This window comes from Idiotropiscis lumnitzeri, chromosome 18 (genome assembly GCF_059441095.1).
Source record: "Idiotropiscis lumnitzeri isolate Australia: NSW breed Sydney's pygmy pipehorse chromosome 18, RoL_Ilum_1.0, whole genome shotgun sequence".
Lineage (NCBI taxonomy): Eukaryota > Metazoa > Chordata > Actinopteri > Syngnathiformes > Syngnathidae > Idiotropiscis > Idiotropiscis lumnitzeri.
The window spans coordinates 8711422-8726136 of NC_142408.1; the positions used below are offsets into that span (position 1 = coordinate 8711422).

At 42.0% G+C, this 14715-nt stretch overlaps 2 protein-coding genes across 2 annotated transcripts in view; both read right to left on the bottom strand.

Annotated features, from left to right (window-relative positions):
- Window positions 1-3764: 3764 nt before the first annotated feature.
- On the bottom strand, window positions 3765-11896 carry pigo (phosphatidylinositol glycan anchor biosynthesis, class O). The gene is made up of 11 exons (XM_088281944.1): window positions 11737-11896; window positions 11169-11647; window positions 10110-10253; window positions 9877-10000; window positions 9610-9769; window positions 8498-8680; window positions 6818-8414; window positions 6527-6730; window positions 6221-6405; window positions 5310-5380; window positions 3765-5071 (listed from the first exon to the last, which is right to left on the bottom strand). Exons 1-11 carry the CDS (start codon window positions 11748-11750, stop codon window positions 4942-4944), a joined length of 3291 nt encoding a protein of 1096 aa, XP_088138070.1. The 5' UTR covers window positions 11751-11896; the 3' UTR covers window positions 3765-4941.
- A 622-nt stretch (window positions 11897-12518) lies between these two features.
- stoml2 (stomatin (EPB72)-like 2) overlaps window positions 12519-14715 on the bottom strand; it is a 3200-nt gene continuing 1003 nt past the window's right edge. Inside the window, exons 3-10 of the mRNA XM_088281945.1 lie at window positions 14675-14715; window positions 14517-14575; window positions 14318-14419; window positions 14097-14231; window positions 13707-13851; window positions 13492-13571; window positions 13279-13407; window positions 12519-13207 (exon numbers count right to left, since the gene is read on the bottom strand). The exon at window positions 14675-14715 is cut by the window's right edge and continues 59 nt beyond it. Of these exons, the coding sequence (XP_088138071.1) occupies window positions 13106-13207; window positions 13279-13407; window positions 13492-13571; window positions 13707-13851; window positions 14097-14231; window positions 14318-14419; window positions 14517-14575; window positions 14675-14715 (793 nt within the window). The 3' untranslated portion in view covers window positions 12519-13105. The remainder of the gene's footprint in view (window positions 13208-13278; window positions 13408-13491; window positions 13572-13706; window positions 13852-14096; window positions 14232-14317; window positions 14420-14516; window positions 14576-14674) is intronic.

A 14715-nucleotide genomic window follows, 5' to 3' on the forward strand; every position in this document is an offset into this window, starting at 1 on the left:
GTAGAGGAAGCTTTGGCTGTGTGCTACATTAGTGAGCGGAGGTTGAAGATGGGTGTTTGGAGGCTAGGAGGGTGGGCGGAAGTTGAAGAACCCACCAGATTGCACAATGATCCATTAGCGTAATGTGTTCTTCTCTCATGCCGTGGCAAATCCCCAGCAATGCCCGAGTGACTGCTCTGCCTCGTGTGCTTTCCCTTTCACCTCTTTTGTGTGTTTGAGCAAATAAAAACAGAGGCGATCGCACAATATTCTGCAGGTGAGCTTCGCTCGTAACGTGATACATTTCTTTATCACATTATCGATGCCTTGCGGCGCTCACAGTTCATAAAATCTTCACTACTCAAATGCAATAGGACAACTGTCTCACTGCGGCAAGAAAGCATACACGAGTGAATTGGTTGAGGTTAAAGTGTGTCGTCATACACTCACATTCATTTCATTCTTACAACAGTTGTGACTGTGCAGAGGACATCTGGCGCATCTCCAGCAGCATATGCCTCACAGCTGTCAGTGGTGCTGAGAGCTCCACAGCACTCTTCTATATGCAGTGAATATGTAAACACGGGATACGAATGATAGAAGTCACTCTTTAAAAGATTCAACCATGATCTACTGAATGTAACTTATAAAGTAACTTGGTTGCTTTTAAAAATAAAATAATCATCAATAGGTTACTTTTAAAATCAAGGTGACAATACTGTCCAGTAACTACATGTTTGAGCCATGAAAACACATCCTTTCTCCATTTTGGCATTTCCATCTTTGTCACTGTGACGAGCAAACACTCAAAGCCAACGACAAGGCGCTCTCAAGCAGCCAAAGGGAAGACAAGCTTTTTGGTGTAATGACCACTGACGCGAACAAAGGTGTTCAAGTTCTGAAAGTGGGGGAGAGGCAGCTCATGCTATGCCACCCCCCCCCCCAAAAAAAACAAAAATAATCAGGGAAAAAAATGAAATGATGAATGAACTGTTCGCTTTACATGGTCTTTAATTGTAATTACGAATATTTGCTTAAATCCTGTATTTTAATTAATTGAGGCTGATCATGGGAGTGGATATGGTCTCGGTATGGACGTGGTCTAAAACAGCAGTGAAAAGGAGATCATATTTGCAATGATGCAATTAAGTGGTAGGATAAGGAGGCTAAACAAAAGCGTACCAAGCACTAAACCCTGTGGAACACCTTCAGACCTTAAAGAGTGGTGAACGAGGAGCAAGGTTTCTTACTCTGTTTTAGATACTCGTCTGATCAGAGCCAGAAGAGTTGTACCAGTGAATGGTCTCAAGACGGGAGAAGGGATGTGGTGGTTTATGGAGTCAAAGACAGCAGTAAGGTCGGACATGATGAGAATATTAAAGTAACTGGAGTCGGAGGACAAAGAGCTCACTGGTACATTTGACTGGGACTGTTACCGTGCTGTGTCGTTTTGCAGAGTCTGAATTGGATTTTTGTTTCAGCTATATGAAGCGCTATATGAATAAAGATGTATTGTATTATTATTTTTATTTTTTTAAGAGAAGCAATGTTGAGCTGAAATATGTTCAATCCTCTTATAAAGGATGCTTTGAGGGTTTTTAAAGTTATTCAAAGCTATTTATTCTTGTCGATTTATCAACGCTGGTAAAGCTATTAATTAACATTAATCTGTGGTAAAATAACAGCTCTTTTCGACATCGATCTGATTGTGCTTTGGTCAATATGGTTCTAATCCTCTGGAATTTTGTCCAGCCCTGCAACCAAGTAATCGGCTGGGTAAACGCGGTAGAGGATCGCTCACAGAGATATTTTCAGAAAAATGCCAACAACTAAAGATTTAATTCCACACGACATAAAGCCATCACATGATGTGGACATAACTGGCTTGGAATACCCCCGGAAGAGGTCAGAAATGTTTTTGTTGCTGCCTCATCCTTGATGAGGAGGCATCTGGAGTGTGCATGTGTGAAATATATTCCTTGAAATTATGGGAGATGCCAAGCAGAAAAGTGTTCCCTAAGAAGCTGAAGGAACAGCTGGGTCTGATTTAAAGGATTACCCCCCCCAAATAAACCAGAGGTGTCCAAACATTTTTTTTTTCCTCCACAGGGCCGCATAAAGAAAAATAGAAGGATGCAAGGATCACTTTGACATTCCTCAACTTAAATACGCTAAAACCATTCTGAGAAAAATTTAACTTCACAGCAATATGGTGAAGGTGTAAGGCTGACACGTAGTTGGGGAGCTTTCATGATTTTAGGGTGGCCCCTGTATCCCACTAAAAATCAGCCCCGTGCCCTGTGCGGATCTTCAAACTACAGTGTGAAAAATAGTAAGCTGGCAATCTTTATAGAAGTCTTTTGATTCAGCAACTGAATTGACGAGGCATTAAAATGAGTGATTATTTTACTTGTCTTACTTAATGATTGTTGCGCCTATCAGGGATGTAGGTGCAACTCGCATACCCAATAGCGACGTGAGCCACGTCCAATGTTATTTTTTACCATGCTGCGGGCCATTAAAATAAAAAACATAACTACTGTGCGTTTACTGCACAGTCACTATCCTTACAATAAATATTAAAAAAAAAAAAAAAAGATTGTGAAAATAAGTACATTCTTGCCAGGGAGTTCTTTTGACAATCCACAGAAAGAAATCTCACTTTATTTTCAGGAAGCTCACTGATTGTGTGTGTGTGTGCGCGGTTGTAAAATGTGGAAGCAAAGCACCGGTGTTAAGAGTCCATCTGTGTTTACCATCAGTAACATCATCACAGCTGAGCATCCAGCTCGGTTTGGTGCAGAGTTGGCATTTCACTTTTGAGATCATGCATGACCTTTGTAAGCACACGAGCTAATTACAAAGACTCAACAGACGACACCTTGGACGGGTTGCCGGTCAATCACAAGGGCAAAATAGAGACAATCATTTACGATTGCTTCGGTGATGTTCAATTCATTGTCATGATTAATTTCTATTATAATTAATCTATAACATGTTTTGCATGTCAGTATTAATTTGGAATTGTTTAATGGTCCTGTTTTTAAGTCCAGAAGCTTTTAAACCCTTTTTATTTATTTTTTACATTTTACCTAGACTATCTCAGCTGTCATAGGGCAGTAGACGGGGTACACACAATATCGCAGGGCACACAAAGACGAACAACCATCCGCACTCACACTGACACCTAGGGGCAATTTGGAGTATTCAATCAACCTGCCTTGCATGTTTTTGGAATGGGGGAGGAAACCGGAGTACCCGGAGAAAACCCACATAGGCACGGGGAGAACATGCAAACCCACAGGAAGGCCGGAGCCGCAATCGAACTGTGAGGCCATCGTGCCACTTTTTTCACAATAGTTGGCAGGAAATTTACAGAATTCCTTTTCTTTCTTTTTAAAATGTAAACCGTCATTAAATATTAAAAATAATAACATTTTGGCTTACTTGATGGATGCTATAAAAATCCGTCATTGCGTTTTTGGCCAACAATTTCTGCAAGAGGAAATGCCAGTGTTCCGGATTTTAAAGCTACATTTTTTTTTTTACCAAACCCGTGCTTCTCTAATGTGTATAAGTGAGACATGGAAAAGTAAAAGTGTCCCCGGTGAATAATGAATGAATCACGTTGACTGATGGGTAGTTAAAATCTTCCATCATCTCCTCCGATCAATAAACATTCTTTTGTAAAGCACCTTTCAAAAGTAAATAGTAAGCAGTACATAAAGTAAAAGTTGACATTCAGTACTCGTCAACTTGGAATAAAAACTATTCGCACCAACAAGACATGTAAAAAGGTTTATTCCTTTTCAGACACTTATTTTAGTTCTTCATTTGTTATGCATTTAACCAAAACATAGAGCAAATTAGCCAACAACAAGAAAAATGATTAAATCATCATTTGGGGTGACATCACCACAGCAGACGCTCAAAAGTACACAACATTCCTGTACGGAATGGCCTGAGGAATGCCGTGTTGGTTTAACCTGAGCTCGACATACCTTCTATATTGTGCAGTAGCTTCATGGACTTTTAGCGGCACATAACACATGATACACCTGGCACTGGCTCAAGACATCTTTTAGAAAATAAATGACTTAGAAAGGTTGTCGATTCAATGGCCCTTGATGACGTCATTAGAAAAGAAAAGACATTAATTGAAGACGTTATTAAGACATGTATTTAATGTATGATTAGTAAAAATATTAAATGATGAATTGTTGAAAATCAATAGCCCTATTAAATAAAAGATGGCAGAATAATTAACCAAAACACACCCAAAAAGTTTCTGAAGTATCAGTTCATTCAAAATTGGCAGTGACCTTCCACTTGAGTTGTATTATGAATATATATATAAAAAAAATACAAAGAATAATTTAAAATAAGGAGTGTTATTTGTGATGCCCACAAAAAGAGATCCTGCCTATTTTGGCGTTGCAGACAGTCATGTTTCAAAAATGATACATTCCATGCGTGTAGTAATGGCTCAATAATTTTACAATACACAGCAAAGAGTGTACGGTATACCATCATGTCACTTATTGAATAAAAAAATGTAACTTCAAGTTGGCAACTCTGTTGCATATTTGTGTGAATGAAGTTCTCAGACGGTGTTTCACCGCTGAGGCATCCGCGACAGGCATGGATTAGTATAAACTGTTATTTGTCTAATTACTGCACATTGAAGCACATGATTACTCGTATGGAAAAAAAAATCTGAAAATGAAAAAAAATGTCAGAAAGTGCAGGTTTTCTCCAGCCTTATTAAATGCATATTAAAAAAAAAAAAAAAAGGGTCGATTCAACAGCTTCGCCTGCTATTGCAGCTTTGCATCCGCCTGTGGTCGAGCCTTCACACCGCATATGAAGTGTCATCCAAACTTAACCACCTTGTCCATTCCTTTTAATGCGGCACAGTGTTCTCTAGTGGACTGCGCTGGTAAAGCAGCGGTGTGGCTTTCGCTACCTGGACACATCGGGGATGAGTCTCTTGAACCAGTGTCCGACAGCCACGTCCACTCTCACCACTAATGAGACACTGAGCAGCAAACACACGCAGCTCACCACGAACCCTGAGGCCTCAAACATAAACCTGAAAGGTGAAATACAACATGAGTGCCTCTGGGGAAACAGCACTTAGTTCAAATTTTCTCAATTCAGATATCTGTAACTACCAACGGCATCCATTACCGCAAGGTGAATCTGCACGCTCTAATGTGTGCACAGTGGAAACCTGTATAAGTGCCAGGCATTTCCACTGAGTCCATATCCCGAAAAGCCTTTAAAACCAGTGAGTCTGTGTGAGCGGGAAATTGTAGTCAGGCACTTACTTGGGTGCGAAAACACACCACACCATTAGGTGTCTCCTGAGGATAGCAGCTGCACACACTGAAGCAAAGACCTGGGAAGCAGGCAAACACAGACACTTACAGAAGCTAACGAGAACGGCACATCGGAGTGCACGCATCTGCCAAAGCCAAGCTGTTCCAATTTAGATCAACAATTTAAGATGGAACACTCAGCATTTCTGATTGTGATGATAATGACCAAAATTATTGGTTTAATCACAACATTGTATGTAAGAATGAAAACACGTCAATTATATTTTTATTAATATATTATATATAGATATATATATAAATATTTTAATTATTCAATAATACATCAGAACACATGTAAATTTAAAACATCAAAATATAAACTCTGTAAAACATCTGTGATATTTAATAATGGCTATTGGCTCAAAGTAATCATATTTAAAGGCTTTGTAATGAATAATTATCATTGTAATCAAATACAATATTTCACAGTTTTTCATTTGCATTTAAGTCAAGGAATAGTGTAGAAATAATAAGAAAACATTCCATCAAGCAAAGACATACACAAAAAAAAGTACTTTTTTTTTTTTTTTTTAAGTCAAAGCGCAATGACCGAAATATTATTTCAAGCTGCATTTTGAGCCACAATATTCACAATACATTCATACATTGAAGTTGGTTGTATTCTGGCTTTTAAAATTCCGCACAAAAAAATGCGTGCAGCGAGGTAAAAGTCAGCAATGAAGATCCATCAATTTAAGTGGATAAAATTCTCAATATTGAATAGCAAATATTTTCGTGTTGATTTCATCGTTTTTACGAGAACACGATAGAATGTTACTTAAAGACCTCACCCAAGGTCAACAATCACCACCTGAATTTTGTCATTAACATTCAAGCCCTATGATCGTTTAGTGTCATACCTGCACTCCCAGCATAAAGAGGTAGCGTGTTGAGAGTTGCAGGAGGGCCGAGCTGAACAGTTGCGGCTTTTCCCTCAGTCTCATCTCCATCACAGCGTCCTCTTCTCCATCGCCACTGGCTTTTCCTGTCTTGCTTCCACGGCCCTCGCATACCAGGGGCCAAAACAGCAGCAACGGACATCCGACTGGGGACAATATAGCAGATGCTAGAAATGTCAGGTGAGTGTAATTCATATCCTTTTGCATTGTGTTCACTGATCAATATTCAATGTTCAGCCAAATCAAGCAACATTCTTTCTGATGTACCTGCAAACAGGATGTGTGAAGCAAAGGTGTTGAGGGTGACCAAGGAGGCCGGCAGAAAAGTGCCTGCGTGGCCGTTGGGGAATCCCACAAAGGCTGCTCCCCACTGAATGGAAGGAAAGGCGGGCAGGTGACCTGTTGCATGGAAGAACTGTGTGGCTGCTAGAGACCACAGCACAACAGGAGTCCAGGGCACATTGAAGCCGCCTGAGGAAAACGGTGATAGACGGCATCAATTTGGAGATACACAAAGAGAAGGCAGACAAGAAGAAACAGAAAACATACGCAACTCACCCGAATATACTCCGTGCAAGTGACAGAGGATTGTGGAGGAGGCATGGATGTGAAGCAGAGCCCCCATTTCAAACAGCAGCAGGAGGAAAGACAGAGCCATGCCCTCCGGGTGCAACTGAAGCAGACCCAATCCCAGCAGCCCACAGAACAGAAGCAGCGGGGCAGAGTAGACTGTTCCTAGGCCGTAAGCCTCCACAGCAGGTCTGTTGTCCATCTCGCTGCCCCCGCTCGTCTCGCCGTCATCGAGTGAGCGGCGCATGCGCTGGTAGATTTGCGGGATGAGGTGGTGAAGCTCGGCTTGGGGGCTGATACCGGTGCTGGCTCGGTAGCGTGGCGGCGGCATGGACAAATTCTTCGTCAGACTCGCAGGTCGGGTCTTCACAAACACAGTTAGTGGATCCAGCCAGATCAGGGCCAACCCCAGTCCCAGGAGACAATAGGCAGCCCTGGGGATGATCAGCTGGGCTAGTTTGATAAGCTCGGCCAAATTCCTGAAGCTGTCCTCTGGTGACGCACCAACGGCCCAGTGGAGCCCCAAACACACAGAAAGCAAGGGCAGGATCCAGCGGGCCGTGAATACCGTTCCACCTGAGGAGTTCAGGTTCCCATAGTGGCGGAGACATTTTCTCAACAGATACGTCCACACGGCTAGGGAGAAAACGGAGAGGATGTAGAAAATGTTCTTTAGTTGATTGTCTTTCACCCGAGCGAGGGCGGAAAGGAAAGGGGACGGCTGACAGGCACGCTGCTCCTCTCGACAGCCGTGGAAGAAGAGGGAGAGGTAGAGACTTCCAACGAGGAGCGCGAAGAAGGCTAAGAGAGTGCCGCTTTCTTTTCTCACGGCCGATGGGGGAGAGGCAGGTGGAGGTAGTATCAAGGCAGGCTTTGAAGAGTCTGGGTTGGCTGGCAGAAGGAGGCCATCCCAGTTGAGACGGAGGGGAATACATAAAGCCAATGAGAGCACCAAGAAGGTCACGACCTGACCTTCTGCGATCACATAGCTATCAGAGAACATGGAGGCAAAGCGAAGGAGTGTCACCACTACAGGTGGAGAGAGAGGATAATGTGGGGTCCTCCAGTTTGCACTCTTTGGGGCTTTAGCTTCATTCTTAACCACGGCGGATCCCTTGGACTGATGGGCCTGGCACAGGAAGAGGAGCTCTGAGGTTAAGGCGGTAGCAGCCATGCACCACGCTAACTCGACGTAACCCCATGACAGCAGCTGACCTGCAGCCACACAAACTCCAACAAGCAGCGCGACGACAGCAGCTGACTTCAGCCGGAAATGATTCTCTCTGACAAGCGCAGATGACATTTCGGATACGGTGAAACACATCAGGCAGGCAAGCGCCAGGATGATTAAACCCGCCGCCATTTTAAGCGGGTTGAAGCGTGCCCAGGTGGCTCGGCACACGTCTTGGACAGAGGTGAGGTAGGCCTGCAGTCCGAGCGACAGCTCACGGGAAGACGAGCGTCCCTCTCTGACGAATGTGAGATATTGAGAAGAGAGCTTTTCAAACTGACCCTGAAGCAGAGCCAGACTCTCAGATGGTATATCTTTGGCCAAGGCAGAGTATGTCACCAGGAAACGGCTCACCTTCAGAAACAGAATGCTCACATTTTCATACTGAAAAATATATTTCTCAGTTTTTGCTAAATTCACTTGACTGTGTACCGAACCTGTTTTGCATTGATCCACAGCGCCTCCAGCTGGTTGAGACCTGCAACTGCACCTTGTGCAGGGCCAAGCGACGGGAACAAAGGCAAGAGAACCTGGCCCACGCTGCTGTATGGGATAGGCACTCCAAGAAGCAAGGCCAAAGTGGGAACCAGGTTTATCTGGGGCACCACATCAGGTTCATCCTAAAGGTAGGGATATAAGAAGGTTGCAACATTACACACAAATAACTATTTATGCGCTGGCCCTAAATGCTATAAAAATAATGACTAATATCCAAAACAGCATTAAATTAATCATTTATAATGTCCTGAAAAGTTCCTGATCAATAAAAACAGATTTGTCTTGGTGTCAAATACAGCAGATGTCTGATTGGCTCCCTGCTGATTTTCTTGAGGACGTAATCTGTTTACTAATGAAACTTGCCGCTTTGTAGAGTATATTACAGTATGTGACGCTCCATTTGAAAAGCAATTATGTAAATTAGTGCAGCAGTTTAACACGTTGGTAGGAGGTACGCTTTATTAATTGCTGAGATTGGAAAGACCGCCTACCAGCATCGATTCACAAAGCATAAACAGTCATGTGCATTCTCTAACGGTTTCATTACCCCAGAATAGATTTAATAATTCACCTGCAGTTTTCTGGATATCTGAACAGATTTTCACTTTTAGTCTCAGCTCTTAAATTTTAATCCGTAAATTATCCGTGGTTAATGCTTGGAGGGCATAGCAGAGCAACACGCAATACATACTTGATACTTGACGTACGATGAGATCACAAAACGACGTACGTTGAATTCAGTTACAGTTGTAAGATTAAAGTTTTTCACTTGATTGTTTTTTGTTCATGGCATTGTAGCAAGCAGAATTGATGTTCAACATCATATGCACAATGATCACGTCAAAATATTTACACTTTAAGGCGTCTTTATTATTCCCGTTTGTTTTTTTATTATTATTATCTATTTATTATTATTATACTATACCTGCTATAATTACACTCAAGTACGTAAACTACTTCACTATGGTATATTGTTCTACATTTGTTGTAGAGTTGAATAAAATGTCATCTTTTTCAATTTGTTTAGTAAATATTTATGATTTCTGCAGACCTGCGACGGGGCTCCGGGAAAGAGCGGGACAGGACTGTACAGGAAGAGGGTCGCATCAGTTTCCTTCTGACTTTCTCCTCCATGATCACCGGTGTCTGTCATCCCATGATCTCCCATGACCACCAAGAGCGTGTCATTCTCTATACGGTCGATCAAAGACCTGCAGACAAAAATGAAGAGTGTGGTAGGTATGATTTCCCAGCAGATTTTTTGAACGACTAACAGAAAAAAAAAAATCGTAAGTGGCACGTTGCACCGTTGTCTGACCTGATGACTCCATCCATCTGGATGAGCTTGTCAGCCATCGCCGGGTGGTCGGGACCAAACCTGTGCCCACAGTGGTCCACCCCGAGGAAATGAGCAACCAATACATCCCATTCATCACCCAGCACTGTCAAAGCCAAGAAAATGACAGATGGAAAGATATACAAGTACGCACAAAACAGGACTGACTACTGCTTCCGACAAGCTGTTTGTTTTCACTATTAAATAAAACATACTCGTTGTGAAGATATTCTGGAGGATGCCGTTGTCCACAGTGTGCAGGTCGTGCACGTTTAAAGAAGGGAAGGGCAGAGAACGGTAGAACTTCTTTGGGAAAAGACTCTCCCAAGTGTCGTCGCCCATGAACACCACTCGTTTGCCTGTCATAGAGGATGTAGGAATTGAAAACGGTAATATCCCAGAAGCGACAATGTCATCATCCACCAATTGAGACGGTCACAATTGAGACAGTGTGGCGAGAGGTGTGTGCGGCTCCCAATAGTTCAGTACTATTAATATCTGAAAACTGAAAGCTAGCATTTTGGGAATTGTAAAAATTTGTATTGGGTTTACTCTTACCCTTGTTACCGTGGGCATACCATTGTATTCTATTTTTTGTTGACAAAACTTGTAACTATTCCATCATAGTGCTTTATATACATACATACATACATACACATACATTTATTTCATATTTTAAAAAAAAAACGGGGATCTAAAGCTGAAAAACCTGATGTGATAGGGAGCCACAGACATCAAGTTTTGACGACACCGACCCAAAATTTGTAAAAAACAAACAATTGTGTTCCACATTATTATCGATGCAACAAACTATCAATTGAAAGATTATGGGGATTAAAAGTTTGATTCTGCCTATTTTCATTATTTTCCAAACAGGAACAGGGAAAAGCGAAGTTAGCACAGAATGCAACGCATTTGTCCCAGTGAACTCGAACTGCGCTGATCTCATGTCTAAAACAGGGCACCGATGTCATCTATCAGTGGTCGCGCGTCAGTAAAATTGTTTCCAAGAAATTTACAATGAAGTAGAATTAGCTCACCTTTGAAAAAAGGCGTAATGGACAAGAATACATGCCAATGGCAGTTAATAAGACGGTAATAACGTATTTGTGCACGTCTAGTACAAAAGTACAAAGAAGACAGTAGACTAGAGTATGAACACTGACATAGTAAAGTGCATGTACACTTAAATAGAATTTCTTGGGTGTTATGTATAAACACCCACCCATGATCCCTAAACAGATCTCCCTGTGCATGTTTACACAAGTACTCACCCACTTGGCCAAACTGGTGGATGAGGTTGTCATCCGAGATGGCCCTTGATGCAAAGTTATTACCGATATCCACAAAGGTGGGCAAAGATCCAGTAGTCAATCCTTTGATCCGCTGCATGGTGGTCGTGGGTGGGTCAGCACGAAAGGGGTACAAGCGGCACTGAGCAGGCCTGGATGAGGTCGTCTCGTCAAACACACGCAGCTTGTTTTCAAAGGGCCGGGGTGACGTGTTGTTGGGGTCATAGCGGGAAAAGTCGAACTTTAAGGCGTCGATGATGACCAGGACAGCCCTTCGGAAGCGTGGCTTTGCCCCACAAAAGTCATTCAACTCCCCCCTCGGTTCGAGTACGTCTCCGCAGGTGCTGGTGCGGTTCACCTCCAGCCTAACCAGCAGGAATCCCCCCACAAAGAGGTAAATTCCCACAAAATATACCGCACTCACCCAGAGGAGCAAGGAGAGCACCCGGAGCCCTTTCATCCTACAATGACATTCGTTAAAGGATAAAAATGATGATCGTACATGTCAACCGGTTAGTTTATCGTAGGGTTGTGATTGCCTCGCGCTGACCTTGTGGAAGTCATTTGTGCCACCCCTCGTTAGATCAAGGGGCGGGCTTGACGGTCGCTGGGTTGGTCCAGGAGGGTTGACGTGTCTCAGGTACACAGACGACGGCGAACCCTTACCACCGACCTCATGAGGACTACACTCCGGACAGCCAAGACGATCGACCAGGGTAGGAACCTTTGAGCGCATGGAACCTGCGCCGGAAGTTCCGGACGAACATGTTTCCGTGTGACACCCACTCTAAACTTTCGCCCTTCTTTTTACATTGCAGGAATGTACATTTTGGTAAACTTGAACCTGGTCACATAATATTTGGTGTGAAAACAACAATATGTTTCGTAAACTTATACAGTTCGGAAATTATTTCCTTGTTCAAGGAAAACCATACTTATTGATTCGAAAGTACCCATTGTGTACTTGTCAGAAGGTGTTGTTAATTTCGTTGCAAACGTGCACATAGTCAACTAAATCAAAATTAAAGGAGTGATTTGAAGCATTTAATCAATAACACAAATATATGCGGATTATTTTCAGACAGTTGTACTTAATTTAAGAATAAAATAACCAGAAGTCAGTCTGGGTCATATACATTATTTTGTAAAGTAATTTCAAACCAATGTATGCACACAGTATTCGTGCTTTTAGTCTTGCATCTCTCACACACGTTTTGAAATAATTATTCCACAAGCACTTGTACTCATATAGAAAGACAGTTTGAGGAAAACGCACTGAAGTATCTTTTAAATGTAATAAATATATCAATAGACAAGGGCTGGATACAACAGTGAAGGTTGGGCACAGAGTTTATTTTCTATGTAATGTACAGAACAAAGTGAAAGCATTGCCCCTTAAAAATGTAAAAAAAGAAAAAAAGCTCATTTGTAATTATTTTGGTGCTTACCATTTTAATATAACAAACTGAATTTAAACACACTGTAGAACTCCCACATGCCGACACATCCGGACATGTTGCAACTCAAAACTACGGCTGTACATAAAAATGCTTTCTTAACTTATATTTCTATGAAGAAGTAAATTAAAATTGTCTTGCCTGAGTTACCTAAATCACATTCTCACATAAATGAACTAAAATAGCTTGAGAATGATGACTTGCGCACATCATTTTGACGATCGGACCCACAGTAAATCATAAACATGCGCAGCATCCAAAAGTCACTGTAATCAAAATAATCGCTGCTGTGACAGTCGGCGACTGGCAAAAAAGTCAGTGAAAATTCCACTCCTTCAGAACCAGGCAAGATACCCAAATAGTTTGTCATCTTACTTGCTAATATAAACAATTTAATGGCCATCCACTGGAATCCTCTGATTCTGCTTTGTGTTGTTTTGAGTTCATTGATTTTATCCTGTGCTATTTAAATTGCGGTTCATCCAAAACATCTTCACTGTTTTCCACTTCTCTTGCTGGGCTCTTCGGACTTGCCTTTGCTAATGTGCCGTAAATGGACATGGCCTGAGGGCAGGAAAACATCATGAGAAATATAATGATTTCAGAAAACATTGCATCTCTCATCACATGCACACCTGAGAAACCATGCTGCTAATGTCCCCTGTATTTGACGGTAGAAGGACAGTGTTGGACTCTTTGGCGAGGTTGGAAAAAGCAGACACATACTGCTCAGCCACGCTCAGTGAGGCTGCCTCATTTCCATTCTGCACAAAAAAAAATGGACAAGGACATGTTTCACATTGTGTTGATTCCGTTCAAAGATTGAAAAAAAAAAAAATACTCTTCACCTGCTCAGCTAGGGCAGCGGATAGAAAACGGATGGCCTTGGCTTTGGCCTCAGCTTTGGCAATGACTGCTTGGGCTTCACCTGGAGCCAAATAGTTTCAGAAAGGGACAATACTGAACAATTTGTTTATTTTAGTCATTGGTCAAATATCAGTGAAAAAAAAAATACTTCTAAACATAAAGTTAGTATCAAAGATGTTTGATCGAATTCACCTACCGGCCGCCTTGTTGATCTGTTCCGCCTTTTCACCCTCTGAGGCAAGAATTTGAGCTTGTTTACGTCCTTCAGCGACATTAATGGCCGATTCCCTTGTCCCTTCAGACTCCAGAACCGTGGCTCTCTTTTTACGTTCAGCCTCAACCTACAGAATATTGCAAGCCAAAATATTGCACATGCTCAACTTATACATCCCCTCTAAAGTCAAACTCCTGTGAGGAAAATTATGGTTTCCCATGATTGTCTCTGCGTGTTTTTTCTCTTTTAAATCTCGGCGCTTTCTCAACAAAGTGTGTTCAGAGAAAAATATGTGAATGTGACAGAAGTATAAAAACATAAGCACATGCAACTAAAATTTTGGGCAACTTTAAAATCCCCTTGAACCCTCACCTGCATTTGCATGGATTCCTTCACACGAGGTGGAACGTGTATGTCTTTAATTTCATAACGCAAGCAACGGATTCCCCAATCGTCTGAAGCTTGGTTGATGGAGTGAACAATGTTGGCGTTAAGGGACTCTCTTTCCTTAAGAGGAAACAATACATTTGGGTTTTATGTCTCTGTTTCCAGGTGGGATACAAACAAGGTGAGATTAAACAGCATGACATTACCCTGAACACTTTGTCCAGTGTGAGTTTGCCCAGTTCTGAACGCATGGTGGTCTGTGCCAGCTGTGTGACAGCGTATTCAGGATCCTCAACACCATAACTAGCCTGGGGTGAACAATACACATTAAAAAAAAAATATAAAGATATTATATACATAGGAGCAGAATATTTCAAATTTGTCATATGAATTGCAAAAGCTTACTTTGAAAGGGTCCAGGATTCTTAAATACAGAACTCCATCAATCTGTAGCGTTACATTATCTGCAAAACAAATAATATAATAATATTTAATTCAAATGCGTTAGGAGTGCATGATGGGTAACAGTTTTCGCAACATGAACACATGACAAAATTACTTACCTAAAGATACCGCAGACTGCTCTGGGACATCGATGACAATT

Excerpts from the sequence above, each read along its gene's own strand:
- pigo (XM_088281944.1), bottom strand. Across the intron at positions 9,770-9,876 it reads CAGATGGATGGAGTCATCAG|GTCTTTGATCGACCGTATAG; the intron begins GTCAGACAACGG and ends TTTTGTCTGCAG. Across the intron at positions 6,731-6,817 it reads CTTGCACGGAGTATATTCGG|GCGGCTTCAATGTGCCCTGG; the intron begins GTGAGTTGCGTA and ends CGTTTTCCTCAG.